Source organism: Adiantum capillus-veneris, chromosome 21, assembly GCF_014529385.1.
Source record: "Adiantum capillus-veneris isolate H3 chromosome 21, ASM1452938v2, whole genome shotgun sequence".
NCBI lineage: Eukaryota > Viridiplantae > Streptophyta > Polypodiopsida > Polypodiales > Pteridaceae > Adiantum > Adiantum capillus-veneris.
In genome coordinates this window covers 40,444,009-40,469,736 of record NC_140951.1, presented here as the reverse complement: position 1 = coordinate 40,469,736, position 25,728 = coordinate 40,444,009, and the positions used below count along the sequence as shown (strand labels likewise).

General features: G+C 41.8%; 1 protein-coding gene across 1 annotated transcript; it reads left to right on the top strand.

Moving 5' to 3' along the window:
• The first annotated feature begins 23,146 nt into the window (after positions 1–23,146).
• Positions 23,147–24,455, top strand: LOC147430829 (uncharacterized). Its single transcript, XM_086493590.1, has 5 exons — positions 23,147–23,353; positions 23,516–23,647; positions 23,737–23,876; positions 24,058–24,286; positions 24,399–24,455. The coding sequence occupies exons 1-5, from the start codon at positions 23,147–23,149 to the stop codon at positions 24,453–24,455; spliced, it is 765 nt and encodes a 254-aa protein (XP_086349716.1).
• The last annotated feature ends 1,273 nt before the right edge of the window (positions 24,456–25,728 follow it).

The following is a 25,728-nucleotide window of genomic DNA, read 5'->3' as shown; positions in this document are numbered from 1 at the left end:
CGGCGACTATGAGAAGATCTGAAAACTGCAAATCGGGAGCGTGCTGAGGCTTTGCGGGGAAAAGCAATACGAGAGCTTGATATCTATGTAGACCTTGATGGCCAACATGAAGGTGAAAACCATGCTAATCCACCTGGAAACAATAATCATCGTGGCGGCGCTGGGGTACCGCCAAAAGAAACGATGACGATATAAGAGAAGCGACAACCAAATCATTCTTAACGAAGGCTAAGCTTAAAGAGTTTGATGGCATAAGAAAGATATGCGAAGATTTAGAAGCGTGGATTGAAGAACTCAAGGATTTGGATTATACTTTCAATATCGAGAACACGACCACGAGGCTTTTGAATGCTCGAGCAAGGTGACCGATAAGACAATACGTACCAAGATGGCTCAATTGGAGACTTTTGGCGATGCGTACGATAAAGGTAAGTCATCTACCCCTTCTTTGGGATGTTTTATGTCTTTGATACGTCCTTTGAAAGATTCTGTGAGATCGAATTTATGCATAGGAGTTGAGATTAAAATTTGAATTTCTTAATTGATTTGGATAGTATTCATTGCTTCTTATCGTCTAAATTGATTGAGAAATTAAACTTGAAATTAAATCGAGAAGTTAAAAGACTTGTGGACTTAACTAGTAGTAATAATAGTTCCACGAAAGAGTTAGTAGAAAATTTGTTTTTTTTTTCTTTGAAGAGTCGAAATCATAAAGATGATTTCTATAACATAAACATTGATATGCATGATGTTATCATTGGTATCAATTAGATCATTGAAAATCATGTTTTGATTGATTGTTAAGAAAGAAAAATATATCTTTAATCATTTGATGATGATAAGTCACACTCTTTGTGAAAAGAAAGAGATTTTAAATCTAGTTTTGGCAATGGAATTGATAAGGTGACTTAGATAAGAGTGTGAGACGTTGCTTGTGTTTGCTAATGAGATTAAAGAGAATCTGGGGATAAACATAAAGAGACAAATCCAGAATTTATAGAGGATCTCTTACATGAAGTTAAGGATGTGTTCCGGACGATCTTCCTGGTATACCTCCGCCTAGAGTGGTAGACCATGCCATAGATCTATATCCAGGAGCGACACCTTATTCCAGATCTCCATACAGGTTCAATATTGATGAGCTTAAAGAGCTCAAGATACAGCTTTGTAGACCTGACCTATTCCCGTCGTTTTGAGTACCTGGATTGCTCTGTTCTGAGTTTCTTTGTAGAAGTTATGATGAAAACAAACAGAAGGCAGCAGCAGTGTAGTATACACAGGGACAGACAGACATACAATATCATACAGCTCTCCTTGCTATCAACCAAGAAGTGGATTGTTTCTTCATGGTAGAGTATTGCAATTAAGATTATGAAGGTATAAAATTATGTTTTTTTACTTTGATTATCATGTTGAATTGGTTGCACGAGTATGTTCTTTTGACTATTTTGTAGGCAATGCAGAAACCAGTTTGTGAAACCGGATCTGTGCAAAGTGTCATGATAAAAATCTAACCTTTACGGATCGCTTAGCGATCACGTTCTTATATTATTCTCGCAGGTATACTTGGTGCAAAAATCGTGCAGGCTTTTCGAGGAAAAGAAGGATAAAAGCACAACGGGTGGTGCGTTTGGGAATCATTCACCGATCTCTTCTTCTGCGAGTGCGAGTGCAAGTGCGAGTGTGAGTGCGAGTGCGAGTGCGAGTGCGAGTGAGACGCTGCATGCAAGCGAACTGAAGCTTGGGGGTGGTCGGGAGGTTCGAGCTTCGTACAACGGAGTGCGCCCATATTCAATTGCTCCTCTGTTGTATCAAAACTCTACAAAGATTCATCAATACAAAGATCTCTTTCTCTATCTTTTGCTGTCGATCTCTATTATTCGGTTCCCGTGACAAAAGTATTATGCTAAACTAGCAGAAAGATACTATGGTCCTTTCCAAATCTTGAAGCCCATCAATGTGACGGCTTATCAACTCAAGTTGCCCAACCATTGGCTTATACACAATGCCTTTCATGTAAGCCTACTTAAGCCCTATAAAGGAGAGCCACCAACTGAACCAATTATTGAAGACCCTCCCGAAGTTGAAGACCAAGAAGAGGTGCTACAACCCGAAGCTGTCCTTCGGCATGAAGACAAGGTACTACGACATGGTAAGATAATCCGACGGTATCTTATTAAGTTCAAAAATTATCCTTTTGAAGATACTAAATGGATGCAAGGAGTACAACTTAAGGATAGTATGAACCTTGTCAATGCTTACAATGCTACATTAGAGTAAGCAAATGTACAACTCTATTTTAAATGACTCAACTTTTTTTTTTATAAGACTAATCCTCTTTTTAATTGTGCATAAATTTAACTAGTATGCATGCTTAGAATCATGTTTGTGATAACGACGTCTCTCAAACACCAAGTAGAATTTGTCACTCTACTTTGGGAGAATAAAATGGACTAAAGAGCAGACATGCTTGCGGCAGCTATGTCTCCCAAGCACCAAATGGATTAGTCATCCATCTTGGAAAGATGTCGTAGGGTAAAAAAATGGATCCTCTACCCGCTAAGTACGATTGACTAATGACTAAGCCTTTATCTCTTCTACCTCATAGTCGAGGACAACTATGATTTCAAGAGAGAGGTAATGTCATAAAATCTAATATCTAACCAACCCAAATGAGTTTCTCATATTAAATTGATCACTTAATGTGGGAGAATAATTGGGAACAAGTGTTAAGATATAGATATGTGCTTATAGATCTATCTCAACACGGGGCCAATAGTAAAGGGGCCCAAATGGAAGATGGTCTATCAAGAGCAAGGCTAACCAATGGAGCATAAGACCTTAGGGTTAGCTTCATTGAAGACCTCCAATAATGTGTGTAAAAGTCCTTTGACCTTAGGTAAGCTAGGGCTGAGCTTGAGGTGGGAACCCGGCCCAAGCTCGAGGTGCTTGACCTGCTTGAGGTGCTTCTCGTGCTTGAGGTGTTTGTCTAGATTGAGGTGCTTGATTAAGGTGCTTAAGCTGCTTGACTTACTCCATGCTTGAGGTGCTTGACTTGCCTCTTGATTAAGGTGCTTGAGGTGCCTTGACATGATTGCCTGAGATGCTTGTGGGAATACCCCCTAGTCCAAGTGCTTTGTCATGCTTGATGACTAAGGTGCTTGACCTCCTAAAGTCAAAAGCATCCCTACAAGAGGGGGGGCGAGCCCTTTTCCTAGGGATTAGAGAGAGAACACACACTCACACTCACAAGGGAAGCCCCAGCTTGAAGAGGCAGCAAGGACACATGTCAGGTCCCTACCCATGTTACCTTCATGTGTTGCTTGAAGCCTATTGGCTAGGCTTCTAAGGGGTCCAATCATAAATTAATTTAATTATCTAATTGTTTTTGCATTTATCAAGTCCTCTCTCTCAAAGGGGAAAGGGGGACACTTGTCCCAAGGCTACCCATGTTGCTTGTAATGGCTCTTGCTTGTGATTGGCTAGGCCTGGACGGGTCCAATGAGCTTCAAGCATGAGCTACAAGGGGGGCCGACCCAAGCAAGCTAGGGGGGTGCTTAGGGGGTATACTCACCCACACACACTCACAAGCACTCTCGTTGTGTACTATGCAAAGTGCAAGAGCTCCCTCTCCTTCTCCAAGCAAGTAGAGGTTGAGAGCCTACACCAACACTCTTGGCTATGGAGTGCAAATCCATCCAAGAGCCATGCTTCAATGCTTGAGCTTGCCATCTATTTCTTCTTCATTACTATGCTATTATGTATGCTAGCACAAGAGTTATGATAAGTGAGGCACTAGCTCTTTCTCGTATGAAATGTTTCTTCTTCCTCTTCCCTACCCTCATTCCCTTCTAGCTCTCTCCACCTTCGAAGGTGTTTGAGGTCTTGGGACTGAGGCTTGGTATAGTTAAAGCTTTCTTCAAGTTTAGGTTATGCTATGATGGTGATGCATGAAGCTTTCCATCTTCATTGCTTCACCTAGGTCACAAGGAACACAAATAATGTATTGTAACAAGTCTCCTTTTATGGGAGAAATCATAATACAAATGCCTATTGGAGGGGGGACCGGCTCCACATAAATCCGGTCCTCAACTGTTGTCATGTTCTCTAAATTCTCTCTCTTGCAAAAGTATTGTCCATGCCAAGTTAACTAATTGCTATAATTATGTTGCTATCTTCAATTATGTCTACCCGCTATGCTCACAAAATCATTTCTTGAAAGTACTCTCATTAAATTCCGCTACTCTCAAATTGAATAGGCAAATTCCATTACATATGGAGTGGTATGAGGATAAAGGTGGCTTCATCTAGGGTGAGGAGAGTGTATTTGAGGGTGATGGAGTGGAGTAAGGAGGCGAGGTAATTTTGTGGTGGTGGGGTTAGGGGTTGGTATGTGGAGGGATCATTGAGTTGTCTAAGGGCTTCTTGTTCATACCATTCCCGTGATAGGATGGTAAGGTCTAGATTTTTATCCGCAGGTTTAATGGCTATTGGATAGTCCGTTGAAAGGGTTTTAAGGGCACGCTTGACAAATTTTGGGAAATTTTGAGTGTGAGGTTTTGTAGTGTGCAAGTGTATCTTTCAGATTTATGAGGTTAAGTGATGTGATCCCCTCTAGTGTAGGATCTAAAGAAGGGGGTATCCAAAAGGGGGGGGTTTGTCGGACGTAGAAGATTGAAAAAACATTCTGATTGTTGTAATCTTCTTGCCAAGGAGTTATGGGCTTTGATAATGAGTTCCGCAGGGGGGTTAGGGGAAGGGGGGATGTATTTAAGTCCTAGATCTAAGCATTTCTTTTCATCGATAGAGAGGGGACGGGAGGTGAGATTATGAACAAAGTTAGAACAAGGGTTATTGACCAAGGTGCATGAAGAGAGCTTACCAAAACTATAAGTTTGTAGGCGTGCGGATTTAGAGTGGAAGCCAAAATTTATGCATCTTCCTTCCTCTATTTGTGGAATGGTTCCTAAGAAGGATGTTGGGAGCTCCGTTGAAAAAGGATAGGATAGAAGGTGGTGAGGTAGAGATGGAAGGGAGAGAGCATTGAGTGTTTATCCAAAGATAAGGGAGGAGGGGGGGCTTGCTGAAAAGCAATTGTAACCAAGAAGTTGAACAAGAAGGACCTAATCCTTCCTCCCTTTTCCTTTTCCCAAATCTTTGTAGGTACGCTTGTGGTTGTTGTTGTAGTTGTCATCGTCGCGGTTGGTGTTGTTGAGATGGCAGTTGGTGTTGTCGTTTCCATCATGAGAATGATTAGGAGGTTTGGTTAGTTTGTTATAGGGGAAAGGCTTAGGTTTTTGTTTAGGATTGTAGGAAGAAGGGATAATTGGTGTGAAGAGGTTGTGAATGCGATTAAGGGGGTATTTTGGGTTTGTCGTAGGCTTATTAGGAGGGGAGTAAAAGAAAGGTTTTTTGGAGGGCGGGGAATGGGGAGGCGAGTGGGATGGTTCTTGTTTTTTGAGGAGGGTTGGGATTGTGTAGGCCTTGCGGGTCTTTTTGAAGGTTTTGATGTGGGATGATGGAGGGTGTGTAAGGTGGGAGGATGAGGAGAGAGAGGTTCTAGGGGGGTAAAAGGGAACTTTGGCCGGGGCATGGTTTTTTAATGATTTTGTGAGATGGGTGTTAGTGGTGATGGGTGTGGAGATAGAGGGTTTAATGAGAGGGAGAGATTGGAAATGTTTGCGCACTTCTAGTTCTATGAGCTCCTTGATGGTTTGCTCCTTAGGGATGTGGGCGATAGTTTCTTTCAAGGTGGAGATGGTGCGCTTCCTAGTTTTAAACGCTTCTTCTTCTTTGGTGGAGGAAAAATGGGAGTTTACTATAAGGGATTGCATTTGAGACAGTAAGAGTTGGACGGAGGTGTCTTTCCATTTGGTTAGGTACTGGAGCCAATCTCCCGAGGCTAAACGGGGTAAAGTAATAGAAGAAAGCTTGTTGACGAGGTCTATGAGGTGGCTTTCTACTTCAAGGTGGTAATCATCCACTATCGTTTGGAGGTTTTGAACAAGGAGTTTTTGTGCTTGGATGAGGGCAAAAGTGCAATCTAATTGATATTGGATTGTGAGGGCGGTGAACTTGGCGTTAAGAAGGGCTTGAGCTTGGGTATCTTCTAGTTGAAAACGAGGGGGTTTCATGTTTAGGCTATTGGGATTGGCATTATTTTTGTGTAGTTCCATTAGGTGTGTAGTGTAGGTAGAGGCTTTGGCCAATAGATTTTCCCCCAACCCGAAACCCCATACAGCTGTCCATTGACATTGTAGCTGCACCATAACTTCGTTGGTTTAAACCCATATTAGGTGTTGTAAATCTTGATGCATCCAAAAAATTTTGGAACTAGGGTTGCAAGAAAACATACACAGCTTGGAGAAGACAAAGGAAGCTCAAGGTACACAACACAAAGTGTTTTTCTTACTGTGCAATGGCAAGATAAATAGCCCTAGAATGATGGGCATATGTACAACGCACGGGGGGGAAAACCTCCTAGCAAGGGAAAAAATGCCCCGATGGTCCTAAGTGTGTTCACACACATCACTACCACATGTATATGGTAACAAATCCTCGCTGGGAGTGATGCGGTGAACAAGAGTTGGCACATAGTGTAAAGGGAAGGTCCATGCCCTGAGGACATAATCAGTCTACACAGGGGAATAAGCCCAAAGCTTTGCGAAAAGCTTTGAACTTTTCACAAGAATTCCTTTGTGAAAATATCTGCAAGGTTGTCCTGTGTTGGCATATAATCCAAGCCGATCTCTCCTGCTGAGAGGCTCTCCCTGGCATAGTGGTAATGCACCTCAATGTGCTTTGTGCGAGCATGAAAACCTGGGTTCGTCGCAAGTGCTAATGTGCTCTCACTGTCAGTGTAGATAGTGTTGCCAGTGTCCTGTCCAAAACCTAAATCATACATAAGGCGTCTGAGCCAGACACACTCAATTGTAGTTGTGAAGACCGCCTTGTACTCAGCCTCACAACTGGAAGTGTCCACAGTAGGTTGCTTCTTGCTCAACCATGATATACATGAACTGTCAAGCATGAAACAAAAACCACTTGTGGACACTTGAGTTGTCCGGGTATATGTGTTTGAAAAGTGGATCGAGAACGCTGGGCCTCTCGCTGTGAGAGGTGATAGAGAGGAAGAAGTAGAAACAGAGAGATTAAAGCCAATAAGATACCCAAAAATGAGTGCTATATCATCAAAAATTGAAAATAACTAGTACAAGGTTTGGTCGACTCGACCACTTATAATCAATTAGATGAAAACAACAATGGGTTAGAAGACATATTTAGGAATTTTAGGAAAAATGCTCAAATTTGGGACAAATCTTATGTCTTGAAGCTATTCCAAAAGCTTTAGGTTTTAGCACCAAGAAAAAGTAATAGGAGACATAAGCCCGGTTCACAGATAGGTGGTCATGTCAAAGATGATATGGAATATCCTACATCAAGTATACATGCCATATACAAGTTTGGCATATAATCCTCTATGTTCTTAAGCTTTACCTCAACATGTTACTCAATAGCTTGGCTACATGCCATCAAGATGAAGATACCCAATTTGAGCACCAAGAGAAATTATTAACATGAAGCTTAAACGTGTTCTATAGCTAGGTAGGCATGTTAGAGATGCCATGGAATGTCCAAGTCGAGTTTAGATGACATAGGCAAGTTTGGCCAATATTACATTTAAGTTTGACTACTCCACAACAATGGCTTACAAAAGAAACCCTTAGATGACCTTGAGCTCAATAAAACGTCAGGTCTTGCAATGTGAGGTGACATTCACTAAGACAAAAACTTCAAACCAGATCATAACACAACTACATCCATAAGCTTTGAGGACTTCGTACCAATAGGCTACAAGACCAAGTCATCGACCAAAAATGAATACCTACCTAGCCTAAACAAATTGTAGTCCCTATTTCAATGTGACTAATACTACAAACTTGAACTTGAGTGCAAGATTTTCACATTCATAACACAATACCACAATAGATTCCATTGTGAGCATGCTCTCATACCATCATACATTTGTTAAGTGTGAGTTGCAAGTGATAACGTGATCACAATGTAGTAAAACAAAAGCTATTATATTCAATGCAAGCAATGCACATTCATACCAAGTCACTGAGAAACATGCTAGAAACTCAATCAAAACTCCTCATTCAAACTGCAACTCTATCCTTAGACTATAATGCTAGAACCGATGTTCGAAAAAAATGCGTCTCAAGTTAATATCGTGTTGTTTTCAATTAAAAAAATGCCGGTTGAGAGCACAAGGAAGAGGAGAGATTCCGCCTCACAAGAGAGAAAAATAGTGCAAAACTCCAAAAAAACAACCTCATTTTCTAACATTTCATCTTGGCCAATTCCAGGAAGGTAGCTTCAAACTCTTATTTGGGGCTTGAACCAACAAGGCAAAGAACTCGAACCTGAGTTTGAGGCTGAACCAAGGTTCCCTTTGGTTAAGAAATGCAAGAGTGACATCGCATTTAAAGGACGATGTCCAGTTGTAAGCCAACTCAAGATTGAATTTGAAATTTGAAAGTGATCGGTGGCCGCTATCAACCAGTTTAAAATCGAATTTGAAATTTGAAATTGACGGCCGTCAAGTTGGCTGTCAATCATGCCGGCCTCAAGCCTCCTACTACCTGTAGAAGCTCGCTTGTTGTCTGCAACCAAGTACTCTGTGTGAGTGACGGCCATTGTTAAGAGCTTCCCTGAAGTGCAATACTACACCAGATTCAACACACCCAACAAGGTGAACGACAGCAAGATGGCACTGAAATTTTCTTGGACCTAGAGTTGGAGATGAAGGAGGGATGCTCAAAAACAAGGGGAGGTGATGTTTCTTAGAAGGTGAGTTATTGCTTTCAATGCAAAGAGGAACCTCTTCATCTGCTGAAAAACATAAGCAACACCTGATAAGGGGCACTGACGAGAAACTACATACCTTCTCCCAGGCGAATAAATAGCTGGTCACAAGCTGTAGGGATAAGAAAAGCCAGGAGTGGCATACAATAGTATTGATGTCGTTTCTGCTACAATAGTGGCATTGTCTACAGTATTACTATTGATGTCGTTTCTGCTACCGTATCGTTGCTTCCATTTTTTCTACTGTCATGTTGCTCTAGTTAGGGGATTGTTGCATGGCCGACTAGTGGGGTGTTGCCTCTCAGCTTTGCACGTCACTTCGCACAACCATATGGCATCATAAGCCTCATAGGCACGCTGCTTCAATGCCAAATCTCATGATGGTGCATGTATTACAACCAACATGTGAGCCTCTCATGGCGCTATCATTCCAGGCCACTATTGGGCCACGTCCACTAGGCCACGGCCACCCAATTGGCCTTCATCAACCCTGAAGTGATCAAGAGCATAGCTTAATGCCCCCTTTGCCCTACTTTAGAAAATGTCTAAAGCTATGGGCGCATTGCAAGGAGCTCACGCATTTTTCTTTGAGGGGCATGATGTCGAGGTCCATCTTGGTGCTGTCATGCGTACAATCCTCCATGCCTTGTATGTATGCTTGCATGTTGTACTATGAATTTCCAATAATCTATGGTCGTTTAGTATGCTTAGAAATACCAAGGTTTTCTCAATGAGTCAATAGCCTTAGCCTCCTTTCGAGGATAAGGTTGGCGTGATTTGATCTGCTTTTGCATTTGTACGTTTACTCTTTATTTAAATTTTTTTTATGGAGTTTCTAATAAGGTTGATTTATGTGGATGGAGAGAGAGAGAGAGAGAGAGAGAGAGAGAGAGAGAGAGAGAGAGAGAGAGAGAGAGAGAGAGAGAGAGAGAGAGAGAGAGAGAGACAGAGAGAGAGAGAGAGAGAGAGAGAGAGAGAGAGAGAGAGAGAGAGAGAGAGATCAGCTTGTACAGCTATATAATGTATGTTTGTGTCATAATTAGAAAAAAACAACTTTAGAGTGAAGGATTAAGACAAGGTCAAAGGAACACGAAGGTTTAACTTAAACTCAAGCCTCACTGTACCTCCACCTAGTTAGGTAGGAATCGTCATGAGGCCTGAGCCATGATTTTGATCTACCTACTAAGACAAGGAATGCAAGTTTGGGCCTCTAAATACCTATAGCCACTCATATAGGAAACATTTTGAGGCGCGAACTCCTTTATGTACCTCCATCCACTTAGGTAGGAATCATCATGAAATTTGAGAGTCCGTGTACCTCTACTCACATAGCTAGGCACCACCTTGAGGTTTGAACTAAAGCTCGAGCCTTAAAGTGTTTGATCTACCTGCTAAGATAGGGAATGCATCTTTGAGCTTCTATGTACCTCTACCCACTCATGTTGCAAACACGGTGAGGCTCGAACTTAAGTTTGAGCCTCTATCCACCTTTACCCATCTTTGAGTCTCTACCTCTACCCACTCATGTAGAAAACACGATGAGGCTCGAACTTAAGTTTGAGCCTCTATCCACCTCTACCCATCTTTGAGCCTCTACCTCTACCCACTCATGTAGCAAACACGATGAGGCTCGAACTTAAGCTCAAGCCTCTGTCCACTTAGACAGGAATCACCATGAGGCTCTTTCAACCCCCATTTATTTGATCTACTTATTAAGATAGAGAATGAAAACTTGAGCTTCTCTGTACTTCTACCCACTCATGTAGAAAACATCGTGATAATTGAACTTAAACTCGAGCTTCCGTGTATCTTTGCCTAGTTTCACTAGGAATCACCATGAGAATCAAACTTGAGCTCAATCCTCCATGTGTTTGCGTTGCCCACTAAGGTTAGGGAATGCAATGACCCATAAGTGCAAGCCTCTAATTGGGTGGAGGTTTGCACTAATGTTTGAATCTCCGTGATTGATTGACCCTCTAAATTTGGTCCTGAGAACATGATTTTTTGGTCAAAATGGGTTGGAGGCTCGAACTTAAGTTTGAGCCTCAAATACTTGTTGATCTACCCCCTAGGATCCATGGAGCCACATAATTGTTTTCTCAAATAGGGTGGAGGTTCAAACTTAATGGAGCCACATAATTGTTTTCTTGAATAGGGTGAAGGCTCGAACTTAAGTTCGAGCCTCAAGTGCTTGACATATGCTCCTTGGCAAAGGTGGAGCCATTGATTCTTGTTAGGAAATAAGACGTAGCTAAATAGATAATTGAGTAGAATACTTAATGGAGAGAGACAGATTTACATACACGAGATTATAGAGTAGAGAGAGAGAGAGAGAGAGAGAGAGAGAGTACACACGATATACGTGGTTCACCCAATGTGGGCTACGTCCACGGGAAAGCATCCACTCAATGGTTTTAGTACTTCAAAACAAGAAGTAGTTTACAAAGGGATTAAACCCTTAATAGAGCTCCCGCCTTGCTTCACTCTCACCACCTCACACTCACCTTGTTGCATCAACTTCACACTATGAAATGTGTGTAGAAATGGCCTCCTTTTATAGGCCAAAAGGGCTTCCCTCTCTTATGAGAGGCAGCCATGTGTAGTCGCCCTTGTGCGAATAAGTCCAAATCGGACCCTCCAATGCGCCCATGTGTGGCCGCCCTTGAGAAGACAAGTCCGCTTTTGAATTCGCCCACCGGCCACCGGCCACCGGCCATTGACTACCGGCCACCGGCCAACCGACCGATTGTTTTCCGACCACTTTTCGGCCGCCGTCCGGCCATAATATTCCGACAAAAAGGAATATTCCGACGAGGCTCCTAAAGTTGCCCCTGATTTTTTGCCGTGAAAATTTTGGTTTCTGGCGAGTGATTTTCCTTTATTCATGATGGCTTCTCCTCATAATGGGGGCCTTACAAATGTGCGCTTTTACCATAGAAAATTACAAGGGTAAATCAGGCTCCATACTTAACAATTCTTTTGTTATAGTTGAGGAAGAGGCTCGCACTTAAGTTCGAGCCATTGCTTGGCCCTCGAATTAAGATGGAACCTAACAATGTTTTTCTTCTAAATAGGATAGAGGACCCAAATTTAAGGTTGATCATTTGTTGCATAACCTTCCAAAGCAGGCCAAAAATGAAATTGCAATCTCGGGTAAAGTTTGAGCCTTAAGGCTTGAGTACTGCATCTCTTACCCATAAGTGTGAGCCTCTAATGGGGTGGAGGCTTGCACTGATGTTTGTGTCTCCATGCTTGGTTGGCCCCCTGTGTTTGGTCCAGAGCCACATGATTTTCTTGCCAAAATAGATTGGAGGCTCGAACTTAAGTTTAAGCCTCCAATACTGATCTACCCCTATGATTAGTGGAGCACATTATTTTTTTCTATAATGGGGTGGAGGCTGGAACCTAAGTTTAAGTTTGAGCTTCTAGTGCTTGATATATGTTGCTTGGCATCAATGAAGCCATCAATGTTTTCGCTATGAATGGGGCACTCACTCAACTCGCTCTAAAACGCACTACATCTGAGTGTTCCGAGCGTGCGACCACCTTGACACTAAACATGCCTCCTGAATACTCTGGAAACATGCAATCCATGTGCCTCATTTGCCAAGGGAATCACTCCTAGCTCGACTATGAGAGAAATTTGCATTTCCTCTGAAGTCCGCTGCGTTTTCTCATCGCCGTCAAAACTTGTAGCTAAGGTGACCCAAACGCAACTAGATCATTGTTGTGTGCTACTCACTCCATGGGTATACGGGATCCAAACCCACTTGCCAAGACCGGCTCTCCGTATACAGCCTCACTCAACTCACTCTGAAACGCACTCCATCTGTCCCTCTTTGACCAACATTTGAGTGTCCGACCACCTTCACACTAAACATGCTTCCTCGATACTCTCGAAACATGCAAGCCATGTGCTCCATTCGCCAAGGGAACCATTCCTGGCTCAACTATGAGAGAAATGCGCATTTTCTATGGAATCCACTTCGTTTTCTCGTCGTCGCCGAATCTTATAGCGAAGGTGACCCAAATGCAGATAGATCTTTGTTGTGTGCTGCTCACTCCATGGGTATACAGGATCCAAACCACTTGCCAAAACCGGCTCTCCGTATAGACCGGCGCAACCTCACTCAACTCGCTCTAAAACTCACTACATATGTCCCTCTTTGACCAACATCCGAGTGTTCTAAGCATCCGACCACCTTGACACTAAACATGCCTCCTCAATACCTTGGAAACATGCAATCCATGTGCTTTGTTTGCCAAGGGAATCACTCTTGGCTCAACTATGAGAGGAATTCGCATTTCCTCTGAAGTGCGCTTTTCTCGTCGACGTCGAATCTTGTAGCTAAGGTGACCCAAACGCATACAGATCATTGTTGTGTGCTACTCATTCCATGGGTATATGGGATCCAAACCCACTTGCCAAGACCGGCTCTCCATATAGGCCGACGCAGCCTCACTCAATTCACTCTGAAACGCACTCCATCTGTCCCTCTTTGACCAACATCTGAGTGTCCGACCACCTTGGCACTAAACATGCCTCATCGATACTCTAGAAACATGTAAGCCATGTGCTTCGTTTGCCAAGGGAACCACTCCTGGCTGGACTATGAGAGAAATGCGCATTTTCTCTTAAATCCGCTATGTTTTCTCGTCGCAGCCAAATCTTGTAGCGAAGGCGACCCAAACACAGCCAGATCTTTGTTGTGTGCTACTCACTCCATGGGTATACGGGATCCAAACCCACTTGGCAAGACCGGCTCTCCATATAGGCCGACGCAGCCTCAATCAACTCCCTTTGAAACGCACTACATCTGTCCCTCTTTGAACAACATCTAAGTGTTCCGAGCATCCGACCACCTTGACGCTAAATATGCCTCCTGAATACTCTGGAAACATGCAATCCATGTGCTTCGTTTGCCCAGGGAAGCACTCATGGCTCGACTATGGCAGGAATTCACATTTCCTCTAGAATTCATTGTGTTTTCTCGTCACCATCGAATCTTGTAGCTAAGGTGACCCAAACGCAACTAGATCATTGTTGTGTGCTACTCACTCAAGACCGTCTCTTTGTATAGGCCAACAGAGCCTCACTCAACTCTCTCTGAAATGCACTCCATCTGTCCCTCTTTGACCTACATCTGAGTGTCCGACCACCTTGACACTAAACATGCATCCTCGATACTCTAGAAACATGCAAGCCATGTTCTTCGTTCGCCAAGGGAATCCTCCTCGACTATGAGAGAAATGCGTATTTGCTTTAAAATCTGCTGCGTTCTTCCATCACCGTTGACTCTTGGAGCCACTGCAACCCAAACACAGCCGGATGATTTGTGTGTGATGCTTGCACGATTGGTATATGGGATCCAAACCCACTTGCCAAGATCAGCTCTCTGTATAGGCCGATGCAGCATCACTCAACTCCCTTTGAAACGCACTCCATCTGTCCCTCTTTGAACAACATCTGTGTTCCGAGCGTCGGAACACCTTTACACTAAACATGCCTCCTCAACACTCTAATAACATGTAATCCATGTTCTTCATTCGCCAAGAAAACCACTCCTCACTTGCCTTTGAGAGGAATGCACATTTCTCAAATCTGCTGCGTTTTTTTATCGATGTCAAATCTTCTAGTCAAGATGACCCAAACACAACTAGATCAGTGGTGTGTACTGCTCATGCCATGGGTATACGTGATCCAAACCCACTTGCCAAGGATGGCTCTATGTATACGCCGTCGCAGCCTAACTCAACTCCCTTTGAAACGCAATCCATCTGTCCTTCTTTGACCAACAACTCAATGTTTTGAGCGTTCGATCGACCACCTTGACACAAAACATGCCTTATTAACACCTTGGAAACATGCAATCCATGTTCTTCATTCGCCAAGAAAACCACTCCTCTCTTGCCCTTGAGAGGAATGCACATTTTCTCTAAAATCTGCTACGTTTTTTTATCGATGTCGAATCTTCTAGTCAAGGCGACCCAAACGCAACTAGATCAGTGGTGTGTACTGCTCATGCCATGGGTATATGTGATCCAAACCCACTTGCCAAGGCTGGCTCTCGGTATAGGCCGTCGTAGCCTCACTCAACTCCCTTTGAAACGCACTCTATCTATCCCTCTTTGACCAACAACTCACTGTTCTCAGCGTTCGACCACCTTCACACTAAACATGCCTCATTAACACCTTGGAAACATGCAATCCATGTTCTTCGTTCCCCAAGGAAACCCGTCCTGGCTTGCCTCTGAGAGGAATGCGCGTTTTCTCTGAAATTCGCTGCGTTTTTTTGTCGTCATCGAATCTTGTAGCCAAGGTGATCCAAATGCAGCCAGATTAGAGGTATGTGTTGCTAATTCCATGGGTATACGGTATCCAAATTTATTTGTCAAGACCCTCTGTCCTTATAGGCGGACGCAGCCTCACTAAGCTCCCTCTGAAACGCACTACATCTGTCATCTGTCCCTCTTTGAACAACATCTAAGTGTTCCGAGCATCCGAACACCTTGATACTAAACATGTCTCCTAAACTCTATTCTCACCAATTAGATGATTTTATAGTGTGTGTGTAATCCATTGCGTTTTTCCGTCTTTGTTCAACACAATATCACATTTTTTGACATTACAATATCATGATAAGAAGAAAGAAGAAAAAATTTACATACAAAACTTCCAATATTCAGAATGGCAAACACATTTTCACATTTAAAGGCATTACAATGTCACAAAAAAACAAGAAATAGAATGTAATCGACAGTACGAATCCGTCATGAACCACTAGATTAGTTATTATAACTTTCAAATTGTACATCTCAAATATAATTGAAGTCAAGTAGTGTTTGTCCTAATGATTTTCTTTTGCTTAGCCGCACTACCTGTGCTTTCATAATTTTTGGAAGCTCATCCAAAAATGTTTTTTTTCCCAAGAAAAAGATCTTTCTATTAGTTAATGAAATTGCCCATAGGGCTACAACCACCTCTTCAAGAGAGGGCTACAACAACCAGAGGAATCCCAAAATCCGAGCCAATAAAAGCGAGCAAACCATAAACGGAGAAAAACTAACAATATTTTTTGATATCCTTGTGCAATATATTAGTTGCAATGCAAAATTACGCAAACCATAAACTTTTCTTTGATATCTTTGCAATACAAATTTTTTGATATCCTTGTGCAATATATTGATTGTAATACAAAATTATGCAAACCATAATTTTTTTTTGATATCCTTGTAATACAAAATTACGCGTGGGCAGACATGTTATGGTTGTAACTGCTTGATAGTAATATAAGGAGGTGCCGGATGAGAGAGAGGCACACTTGGTTTGGTCGTGAAGGCAGAGTAGACAACACACCACAGTATCTTGGATTTTTGTTGGTTAGAGATACTCCCTACCCAGTTTCTTAACCTATAAAAATAATTTTAAATTGTTCTATCTCTAACACATGCCAAAAACCTTCCATCAACATTGAAATCAACCAAAAAGGTGTATTGCATCTACATATCAAAATGGAGTGTGCAACAAAAAAAATACTGCCGCACTGGAATATTTGGGGCAAAAGTTAATAGCCATAAGCACATATCACCGAAAAAACTAATGTTATAAAACCACAGCAAGGTCCACAAGCCTTTAAATTTGCATCAGCATCCGTGACCCTCCAAGTGCTTGGACTAACTCCAATTTTGTTAAAGCCGCGTGATGCATGAACTCATGAGCATGAGGGTCAAGGCCAAGTACTTGCAGAAATATGAAGTAAATGTGCTTACATGGCATATACACAAGGCGCTTGCTTTCTCAGTTTTGAAAATCCTCGCAAGTACATCTAGGAAAATCTGACATTGTCACAGAGTACGTCACTCCCTTTGCACTTGACCCCACAATATTAACATAGAAAACATTTGTTTCATTGCAAACCACAATGACCTCTCGCACCAACTCTGCTGCCATGGTTCTACCCACTTCAATCTTGCCATGAAACTCCTTTGTTAATCGTGATCTCCATTTCACAATCTTTCCATCTCTAAATTTGGGACGGATGCTGCTAGCAACTCTTTGGTTCAATGGAACTGTTTCATGCATTCTTGATGCTGATGTAACTCCTGATTGCAAAACAAAACCATTGGCTTGCAGCTGCGTTACCTCTTGAGGTTGCAAATTTGTGCCCTCTGCGACCACCCAAACACCGGGAGCTGGACCTGGTGGCCCTTCGACTATGCTATGAACCTTCTAGGTGTGCATGTTATTGGAATTACAAAACCAAATGAACCCTTCCACAAGGCCTCCCAATTGTGAACCAGATGGAGGATATTTCCTGCGACCCCAAAAACAAGGAGCTGGCACCCCTATTTTGGCATCCGTTGAACATGCATTAATGGACCGCCCACATCGATCTCCATCTTTTGACACTACACCAAAACAAGTCATCTTTCGCCCAAGTTTTGTTCTCCTTATTGCCCAAACTCACTTTGCTACATTTACTTCGGGATATGGGACATCCTTTGAAGCTTTTTTTTGTGTTGAAGCCCACCAATTGAAGTTGTCATTGTAACATACTCTGGCCTGTGGCTATCCTCCTCCAAGACAATATTTGCATCAGCAAAAATTGGCCTCTTTTTTCTAATACTCTTCTCTTGGAGTATATTTCTATTCATTTCTGGACTATTGACACCCATTTCATGCATTGATGAATGTGTGAGGTCAACTACTTTCTTTCCAACTACCGCGGAAGCAAATGAAGGTCGGTTCATGAAGCGATCTGCCAAATCTTTAATGCCGGGACCGGTGGAGCTCCCAACACCTTTCAAATAGGCATTATATTTCACACTTTGAAGCACAGCTAAAGCCATATCTGCACATGCTGCCTCATACAAACTTGTGTGATCCTTGTAACCAACCGAGGCACGCATACTAGCATGTTTTGACTCACACAAGTTTGTGTTAGGAACAAAGATACCTGCAGCATCTTGTGATACAAATCTTTCCCCCCAATGAGGCACTCGTACATCCCACCAAGCCAACCATGTCTCCAATGAAGAAATCTCCCCTTCAATGGCCATTCCTATTTTCCAAAATCTTCTAAGGTCTCCCTTACAATGCTCAACTGCATTCTCTGTAGGTGCAGTTCTCCACTTGCGACACAAAATCTTGTGCTCCTCTTGACATGCTGGACGGATGCACTTGACAGTATGTCGAACCATACTTTTCTCCCAATGAAACAAACATGATCTCTCTTTGTCTGGAGTAGACTTCTTTGCTCTCCCAAAATAAACAGTACGCACGACAATCCAATTGTCATTGGCTTCATCTGCCATAAATCCCCTAAACTCTGGCTTATCAAAACCCTGTTGCTTAACCACATTGTTCAGCATCTTCCAAAATTAAATCTAAGCATATTTATTTTCCACGCTAAACTCAGCAGTTGCAATGGTGAGCAGCTCTCGCACGTAAGGGTCGTAGACATGCGCTGACATAGTCGGCCATCCTTGAACACGGTGAACATGATCAAAGTGCACCCACATTTGCTCCAAATTCCCTCCAGGACGCATGCGATTCACCAAATCAACTCCACTGCCCGGTCCCTTAATTGACATTTTAAATACATGAGGTTGTACTTTATCACCCAATTGGCCTGGGAAAAGGATACTATGGATAAAAGGATATCTGCACTTGCTTTTCAAGTCAAGCACTGCCTCAAGACCTTTTGAAGTGATATTCTTTGATCTCTTTGCAGACTCCAAACTTCGTTCGACCCTCCTTTTATTTGATAGGGGAGTCATACTGTCAAGGAATTCAGCAAATTCCAAATCTTCAATCATAGAACTTGCAGTTGAACCTTCTCCAATAAGCTTTTCCATGATAAGATCATTAGTGGTGGCCCGCTCCAATTGTTTTGCAGTCACCAAAGGGTCCCGACTTGCTCGCTCAAGCAACATTTCATCTATGTGACTTTCGACCATCCGACTCCTTCCTTCTGCACATGGATGATTATGTTCTCCAAAATGCAAAGCACACCTAGTACAATTATGTTTATCTCTAGGCAAACAATAGTAAATTACTGCAGGACATGTAGATACACATTCGGGAATTTTTCCACAATGAGTGCATACCAGTGTGCCATATTGAGAAGAGATCAATGCTTTAGGGCTGGATTTAACAAGCCGACCTCGCCATTGAGACTCATTGAACATATTTGAGCGCAAATAAAATGGACAATCAATGTTGATGCAGCACAAATGCCCAGAGCATCTACTAAATCTGACAATGCCATTAAAACTATCACTGCTACAAGTGACATACTCTGTCCACATGTGACTATCATGTCTTTGCTCCATACCACTCATACCTGAAGAATTACCAGATGGTGGTAATTCAAAAGCAATATACCCATCATAATGAGCTGGTATCTCATCAGTACATACCACTTTCTTGGCTTGATGAAGGGCAATATATAAATTTCTTTGCAATGGCATGCACTTAATCATGTCAATAACACTCGCATTGATCTCAGAGAGAGGTACTTTCTTGTCTTTTGTGTCTTGAGAAACTCTGCCAATGCCAGCATCAATCTCATCCTCACTTCTCATATCCACCTTGTAGAACTGGTGTTGTTCATGATCAAGCATAAAAGTTTGCTCACCATCTGTTGATATAGTAGCTTCTACCTTGACTTGCGGGCCAGATAATGTTAGTGGATGAAGACAGAAATTAGCATCACGAAGCTCAAAATGTTCTTGCAAAGAAGCAACTGTCAAAGAATAAATTATGGTATCAAACATAAGCACTAGCTTCTGTCCGCGCCCTGGACCAAAAACTGTAATGCATCTCCCCATGGGTAAATGGTGTGTTTAGCAGAAGGTAAGAATAGCATAGTTGTGATTGATACAGCGGGTGTAAATAGAATAGATTGATATCCTTAAAATTCTATCCATAAGCACAAGCCGCCAGGAGTATTGCACGTTTGTGTTCCCACGAACAACAATTATTGTTTTATAAAATATATATTAGAAATAAAAATTCACTATATAATATAGCCAAAACATGAAATATAACGTGCTCAAAAAACGAGCCTGCTTTTAGTGTTGAAACACTAAGGAAGAACCTGTTTTAGTTTTAAAAACACTAAAAAAATGAACCTGCTTTTAATTTTCAAAACACTAAAAAACGACCCTGTTTTTAGTTCTTTGAGTTTTACAATTTTTAGTCAATCGAGCTTATTAATAACAACCGAACTTCACCTACTCAGTTAAATACCCCATGCACAATATCTCATGCCGAAGTTAAGGGCGTTTACACTACTGAGTGTTTTTGGTGTATTAAATTCTAAGACACTCAAATTTCAAAAATTCCCAAAAAGCCCTAATATTTTGTCACAAATTCCTAAAATTCCGTTTAAGTTTTTCAAAATTCCCAAAGTACCCCTTGTCGTGAGATCAAATTTCTTGAAAGGCAGAAAAAATTGTAGCTTTTCATAAGAAGACTTATTGTCTATCAGTACGCGTAATTGCTTCTTTATTTTTTAGTTATAATTACCCTTTTTGCATGGTAATTTGTGACAAATTACATGCTAAGTATTTAAAAGCGGAGTCATGGTTTCATACTTAAACAATCTCGAAAAAAACCTAGATATAGTATAATCCCACCTACAAATTTTGAAGTTTACCTTTAAATTTTATATTTGAAGGTGAAAAAACCTTTCAAATTTTGAAAAAACTAGTGTAATTTGGTGATTGCACCTTCAAATTTTATCAGTTTACCTCCGTTGTTTCACAAATGTACGTTTGCAGGTAACTCCACTCCATCATTAACTGATTCGCAGGCAACTCCACGCCATCATTAACTATGGTCATTAGCTATAGGCGGGCAACATGCGGGCAACTCCATGCAATATAATTATTACCTCTTGAGAGAGAGAGAGAGAGAGAGAGAGAGAGAGAGAGAGAGAGAGAGAGAGAGAGAGAGAGAGAGAGAGAGAGAGAGAGAGAGAACGATCTAATTTGCAAGGGGCCATGTAGGTCCCTAGTGTATTTTTTTAATGCTATTCATAGTGCTAAGCGTTAAAGGTCTGTTTCTAATATCTAGCGCTAGCTATCTCTCATCTGTATCTGCGCTATCTCAAAAACTGCAACTTCTGCGTTTTTTCACCCCATCATGCCTCTTTGCTTTCACCTTCCTCGCCTCACATCTCTTCCCTGTGCAGTCGTTATGCAACTCTGCTGCGACCTTGCTCGCAACCAAGGGCCTTCCTTGCGCCCATAGGAGGCTTTCTTCCCTGCCCTCTTGTGCCCATAGGAGGCTTTCTTCCGTGCGATAATTCCCGGCTGAAAATCGAATCAGTTAATCTCTCAAGCCAAGCCGGTTTAGAGAAGCCGCCTTCACAACTCGAATCAAGCTCGGATCTTGGAGAAGGGAGAAGGAGTCTAACTCGACCATGGGGAGAAGGGAGTCTACCTCGGCCCGAAAACCTCCTGCCAGGTAGATTTGAAAACTACCTATAGCCATCCATGCCGGCGTGGATGGCTACAGGTAGTTTTTTTTTTCAATGTTTTAAGGTTATGTTTATAAGGCTTATGTTTTAATTAAAATGAGAAGCCATCTGTAACTGTAACTCTTCAAAACTTTCTGTAACTGTAACGCTCTCTGTAAAGCTCAAGAGAGATGTTGGAGGGGTAGTGTACCCACTGCAAAGAGAGAGAGAGAGAGAGAGAGAGAGAGAGAGAGAGAGAGAGAGAGAGATACCTTCTCGCCAGTGTATTGGAGAATCATGGCGGAAACTCAAACCCAAGTGCTTGTGTTGGGCTAAGTTGCCATGGCTCTGCCTGGACTTCTGTGTAGCTTCCTTATCATTTTGATTCAAAGCATAAACTACCTGTATCCATCCACGCCGGCGTGGATGGCTAGAAGGAGTTTTGAATGTGAAAATCTACCTGTTTATAAGCTCTCTCTGAGAATCTTCAGAGCTGCATAACTTCTCTTAAAACTACTTGAAGCCATCCACGCCGGCGTGGATGGCTAGAAGTAGTTTCTTGCGACATGATTTAGGTGTAGTGACTCATTGTTGCATTGAATTTAATCATGTTTTATTAAGCTAAGTAAGCTCAGTCAAGCTATCCACACCAACATGGGTGTCTAGAGGGAATTTCTTGAGATAAATTTTTTGATCGATCATGCTTTTTTTAAATTTGTTAGCTCCCCTCTAACAATCCATAAGATAAAGTTTTGATTTTTTGAATTGCCTCTAGGCATCCGCGTCGGCATGGACGCCTAGAGGGAATTTTTGTGAAGTAATTAAATTGTTTTTGGTTTTGTTTTGCAAGTCCTTCAATTCGTGGACGAGGTCGCAGAGGGAGATGGCTTTCTTCAACTCAAGCTTCGAGTATCTTAGAGAGCAGTGATCAAATCAGTGCAGTCTCTGTTACAGATATGACAGATGGTTTGGAGACACAGGAGGAGGAGATGCAAAGTCAGGACTTGGGGCTTGGATCCATAAATGAAGTTGATGAATCTCTTGCCCCACAAGAGGCATGTTTTCAAATAGTGCCTTATGTCGTAAGAGATGAAGTAGCAGTAGAGACTGAGACAGGGGAAGAGCACAAACTTTACATGCATAGAGGACAAGGTATTCTTCAATGTACTCGCATGTTCAGTTGTTTTGACTGTCCACCAATTCCTTTATGTTGATTGATCCCTTATGCAAGGGTGAGAGGCTTACGAGATGATGTTAGTGGATTGAAAGCTGCTTTTGCAAAGGAGGGCTACATGCAAGAAAAAAGAGATTTTATTGTTTCAGTTTGGAATTGCAAGAAGGAGGAAGCTTATGTGACAGGTATTTCATTTCTCTGCTTTGGTATTTCCTACTCTCTATTTCTCATAAATAGTAGTTGAGTGTGCTTTTCTGCCTATGATTATCTTTTTTGCAGAGGACCTTCTTTCTTCATGGGACCCAATATGGGTTGATATACATAAAGATTTTGAAATTGAGCTTTCTAAAAGACCAAACCTTCAAGTTCTCTCTAATAAAATGTTCTATGTTTGGGAGGGTAATCATAGAACGGTCACTTGGATGTCTGCTATTAAAGAGAGATTCTCTGTTGATCGAGAGAAACATTGTAGTGTTCTTTGTACAGTTATTGATCCTACTCGAGTGCCAGAGATAGCTCTGCTTAGTAGCTTGCAAAGAATGAATTTGTAAGCTTCATGACTTTCTATATATTTTAGTAGAAAATTTCTATGTTGTGTTTCTGACTTTGTATATATTGTATATGACCTTGGAATAGCATGAATACACATGCCCTTGTAGTCACGCATCTTAGGGATGAGCTTGTCAACTGCTCCCACATTTGTACAGTAGATCATGAAGCCTATGTAACAGGGCTTCCAGAAAAAGATCAAAAGTTGATTGCTGCAGTCCGTAAGAAATACTCGAAGGGTGTGGAGCCTTGGTATCCACTTACTCGTCGATACTTGGGAAAACTCTTATACGATGTGAGTGTCTTTGGCTTGCTTTTTTGGAACGATCTTATATTTGCTTTTTGAGAAAATTACATATGTTCAATTGTGTATTGAAGGATAAAATATCCAAGTAATTGAGCCAAAGAGTATGTGCTTGTTTTTTGCAAATTATTTATTTTTAAGTATGTGTTGAAGGTTCAAATGTCCAAGGAATTGAGCCAAAGAATAGAGCAAGCTAGGCAGACAATGCCAAATGAAGAACTAATAAAAGAGGAGGAGAAAATATTGAATGATTTAGCACTCAAATATGGAGAGCGCGTTGGGAAGGTGGTTGAATTATTTTTGTTTTGGGTGTTTTTCATGTAGTGTAATAGCCATTTAAACTTGGTTTTCTATTCGTTCCTCAAAAATTGCAGTTGCTAAATATTGTTGATCCGAATCTTGGACCGGATTGGATGGTTCGAGTTCTTGCACTCAAATGGGGTCCTGATAGTTGGGCTACACTTGAGAAACTGAACTTGATTGCTATGCATGATGCTCCTGTCCTGAGCAAACTGTTATGGGTTTCCTTGCTTGAGGCAAATAAGATTACTAGATCTTCTTATGGTTTAAAGAAAGGAGATCATGTGTATCGCATTTGAGTAAAGTTTCTATTGACTTTCAAGAATCTTTGATTGATGTAGAGTTGCTAGTTTTTGTGATTATTTTATTTTTTTCTCAACTTCCTTGTTATGTAGTTGGATTCGTAGAGAGGGCCTTCTACAAAGGATTTTTGATAGGGCCACAAAGTTTGTGGAGGACTTGAGCAACATTGCTGGTGGTATTTTGTTGCCTCATGATTGCTCTCTTGCCTCTTACTTTGAGGAGCTCAAGTTTGAAGCACAACCCTATCTTTATCCTTTGGAGACCTCTCTTGAAGCTAAGACAAAAGATGTTGACAAGCAAGCTATGAAGAAAGTGGACACGGTACGCATGGCATCTCAGCGGCTAGCCTACAAGTCAAGCTCATCATACTTTTGTTTCAAGCTTTTCATAATTACGAAGTGTGTAGTCATGTTATTTTGTTATTTTGTTTTAGATTTCTATTATTCTTGGTTGGAAAAGGATTTCTATCAGGGATTCCATTCTTAGCTAAGCAGTGGGCACAACTATCTACTGGGGAAGGATGCATGTACTCCCCTTCCATGCATAAGCTCACTACTTGGGAGATGGAGGCATGTCCATGGTGGATAGACATGGCTTCTGGGCATGTATTGGCGAGAGAGAGAGAGCTTCGCGATACTATGAGAGTCGGTGGCACATCATTCGATGTGCCTCTCCCTCTTAGAGTGGACGAGGTGATATCCGGTAAATGGTTACTCAAAATAACCTCAAACATAATTTTTCTAAGAGCTTTAAATTATCTTTTTCCTAAAGTTATTTGTTATACATACCGGTAATATTGTGTTTCTTTGCTTTTTTCAAGCTACAAATACTTCTCGCAAGGGAAAGGAGGTGATTGTTGAGACTAGGGTGGATGCAAACATGGAGGGAGAGCATGGTGAGATTTCACTTGTGATGCTATTGTTTGTTTCGTTCATTTATTGGAGTTAAGTCACTTCGTACTGCCTCTTGTATCGCAGTACCTCTTGGGGAGATTGTTGCAAAGAAAACCATTTCTTTTGTCTACATCGTTGATACTCCCTTGTCTTCTCTGTCCTCATTGCCTGACTCACGATGCATGGCCATTTCTGGGGACTACATAGCCATTGCTGCTGATTTTAGGGCCGGTGTTTGACATCCGGCATGGATTCGTGTTCATGAGCACATGGGATGTGCACGCCTCAATGGGACCTTGTGCATGCGTGGTGGGAGAACAGTCGCATGGGCTGCTGATTTTATTTTTTTGGATCTTCCCTTTGGTGGTTCCCCATTAGCCTCCCCTATTGTACCCCTTTGGGATGTTTGTAGCGAGGATCATGTTCGTGCAGGCATGCAGCTTGCATATTCGAGTTTGTCAGACTCAGGGTGGTTGTTGATCATGGTCTCATGGCAGGTTTTTGCTTCATTCATAATTTTATACAATACTTGTCGAGTTTTGTTGTGTGTTTTTTATTGTGACTTTTGAAACCTCTTGCAGGAGATACCATTGGCTGGGTTGAGAGATTTTGTCGTGCATCAAAGATGTCTATTCATCTTCGCATTGTGGTCCTCCATCATGGAGCTTATGGTTACGGTAATAGCTTTGGTGGTCGGATTGAGGTAATGCTCTTCTACATATTAACTTGTTTGTTTCTCATTTTGGTGTGTTATTATTATTGTGATTGCCCTCTAATTGTCTATGTGGTGGTGTAGTGTCATTGTTCTCTCTTAATTATGGTGCATAGGGTTGGCATGCAACCACCTTGCTTTGTGGTTGAGAGCACTCC

What these genes read in the sequence shown, in the direction of transcription:
- LOC147430829 (XM_086493590.1), top strand. Translation starts at nt 23,147, where the DNA reads ATGAATACACATGCCCTTGTAGTCACGCATCTTAGGGATGAGCTTGTC. An exon ending in GCTCCTGTCCTGAGCAAACT is followed by an intron (nt 23,877 to 24,057) that starts GTTATGGGTTTC and finishes CTTGTTATGTAG; the next exon opens with TTGGATTCGTAGAGAGGGCC. An exon ending in CTATGAAGAAAGTGGACACG is followed by an intron (nt 24,287 to 24,398) that starts GTACGCATGGCA and finishes ATTTTGTTTTAG; the next exon opens with ATTTCTATTATTCTTGGTTG.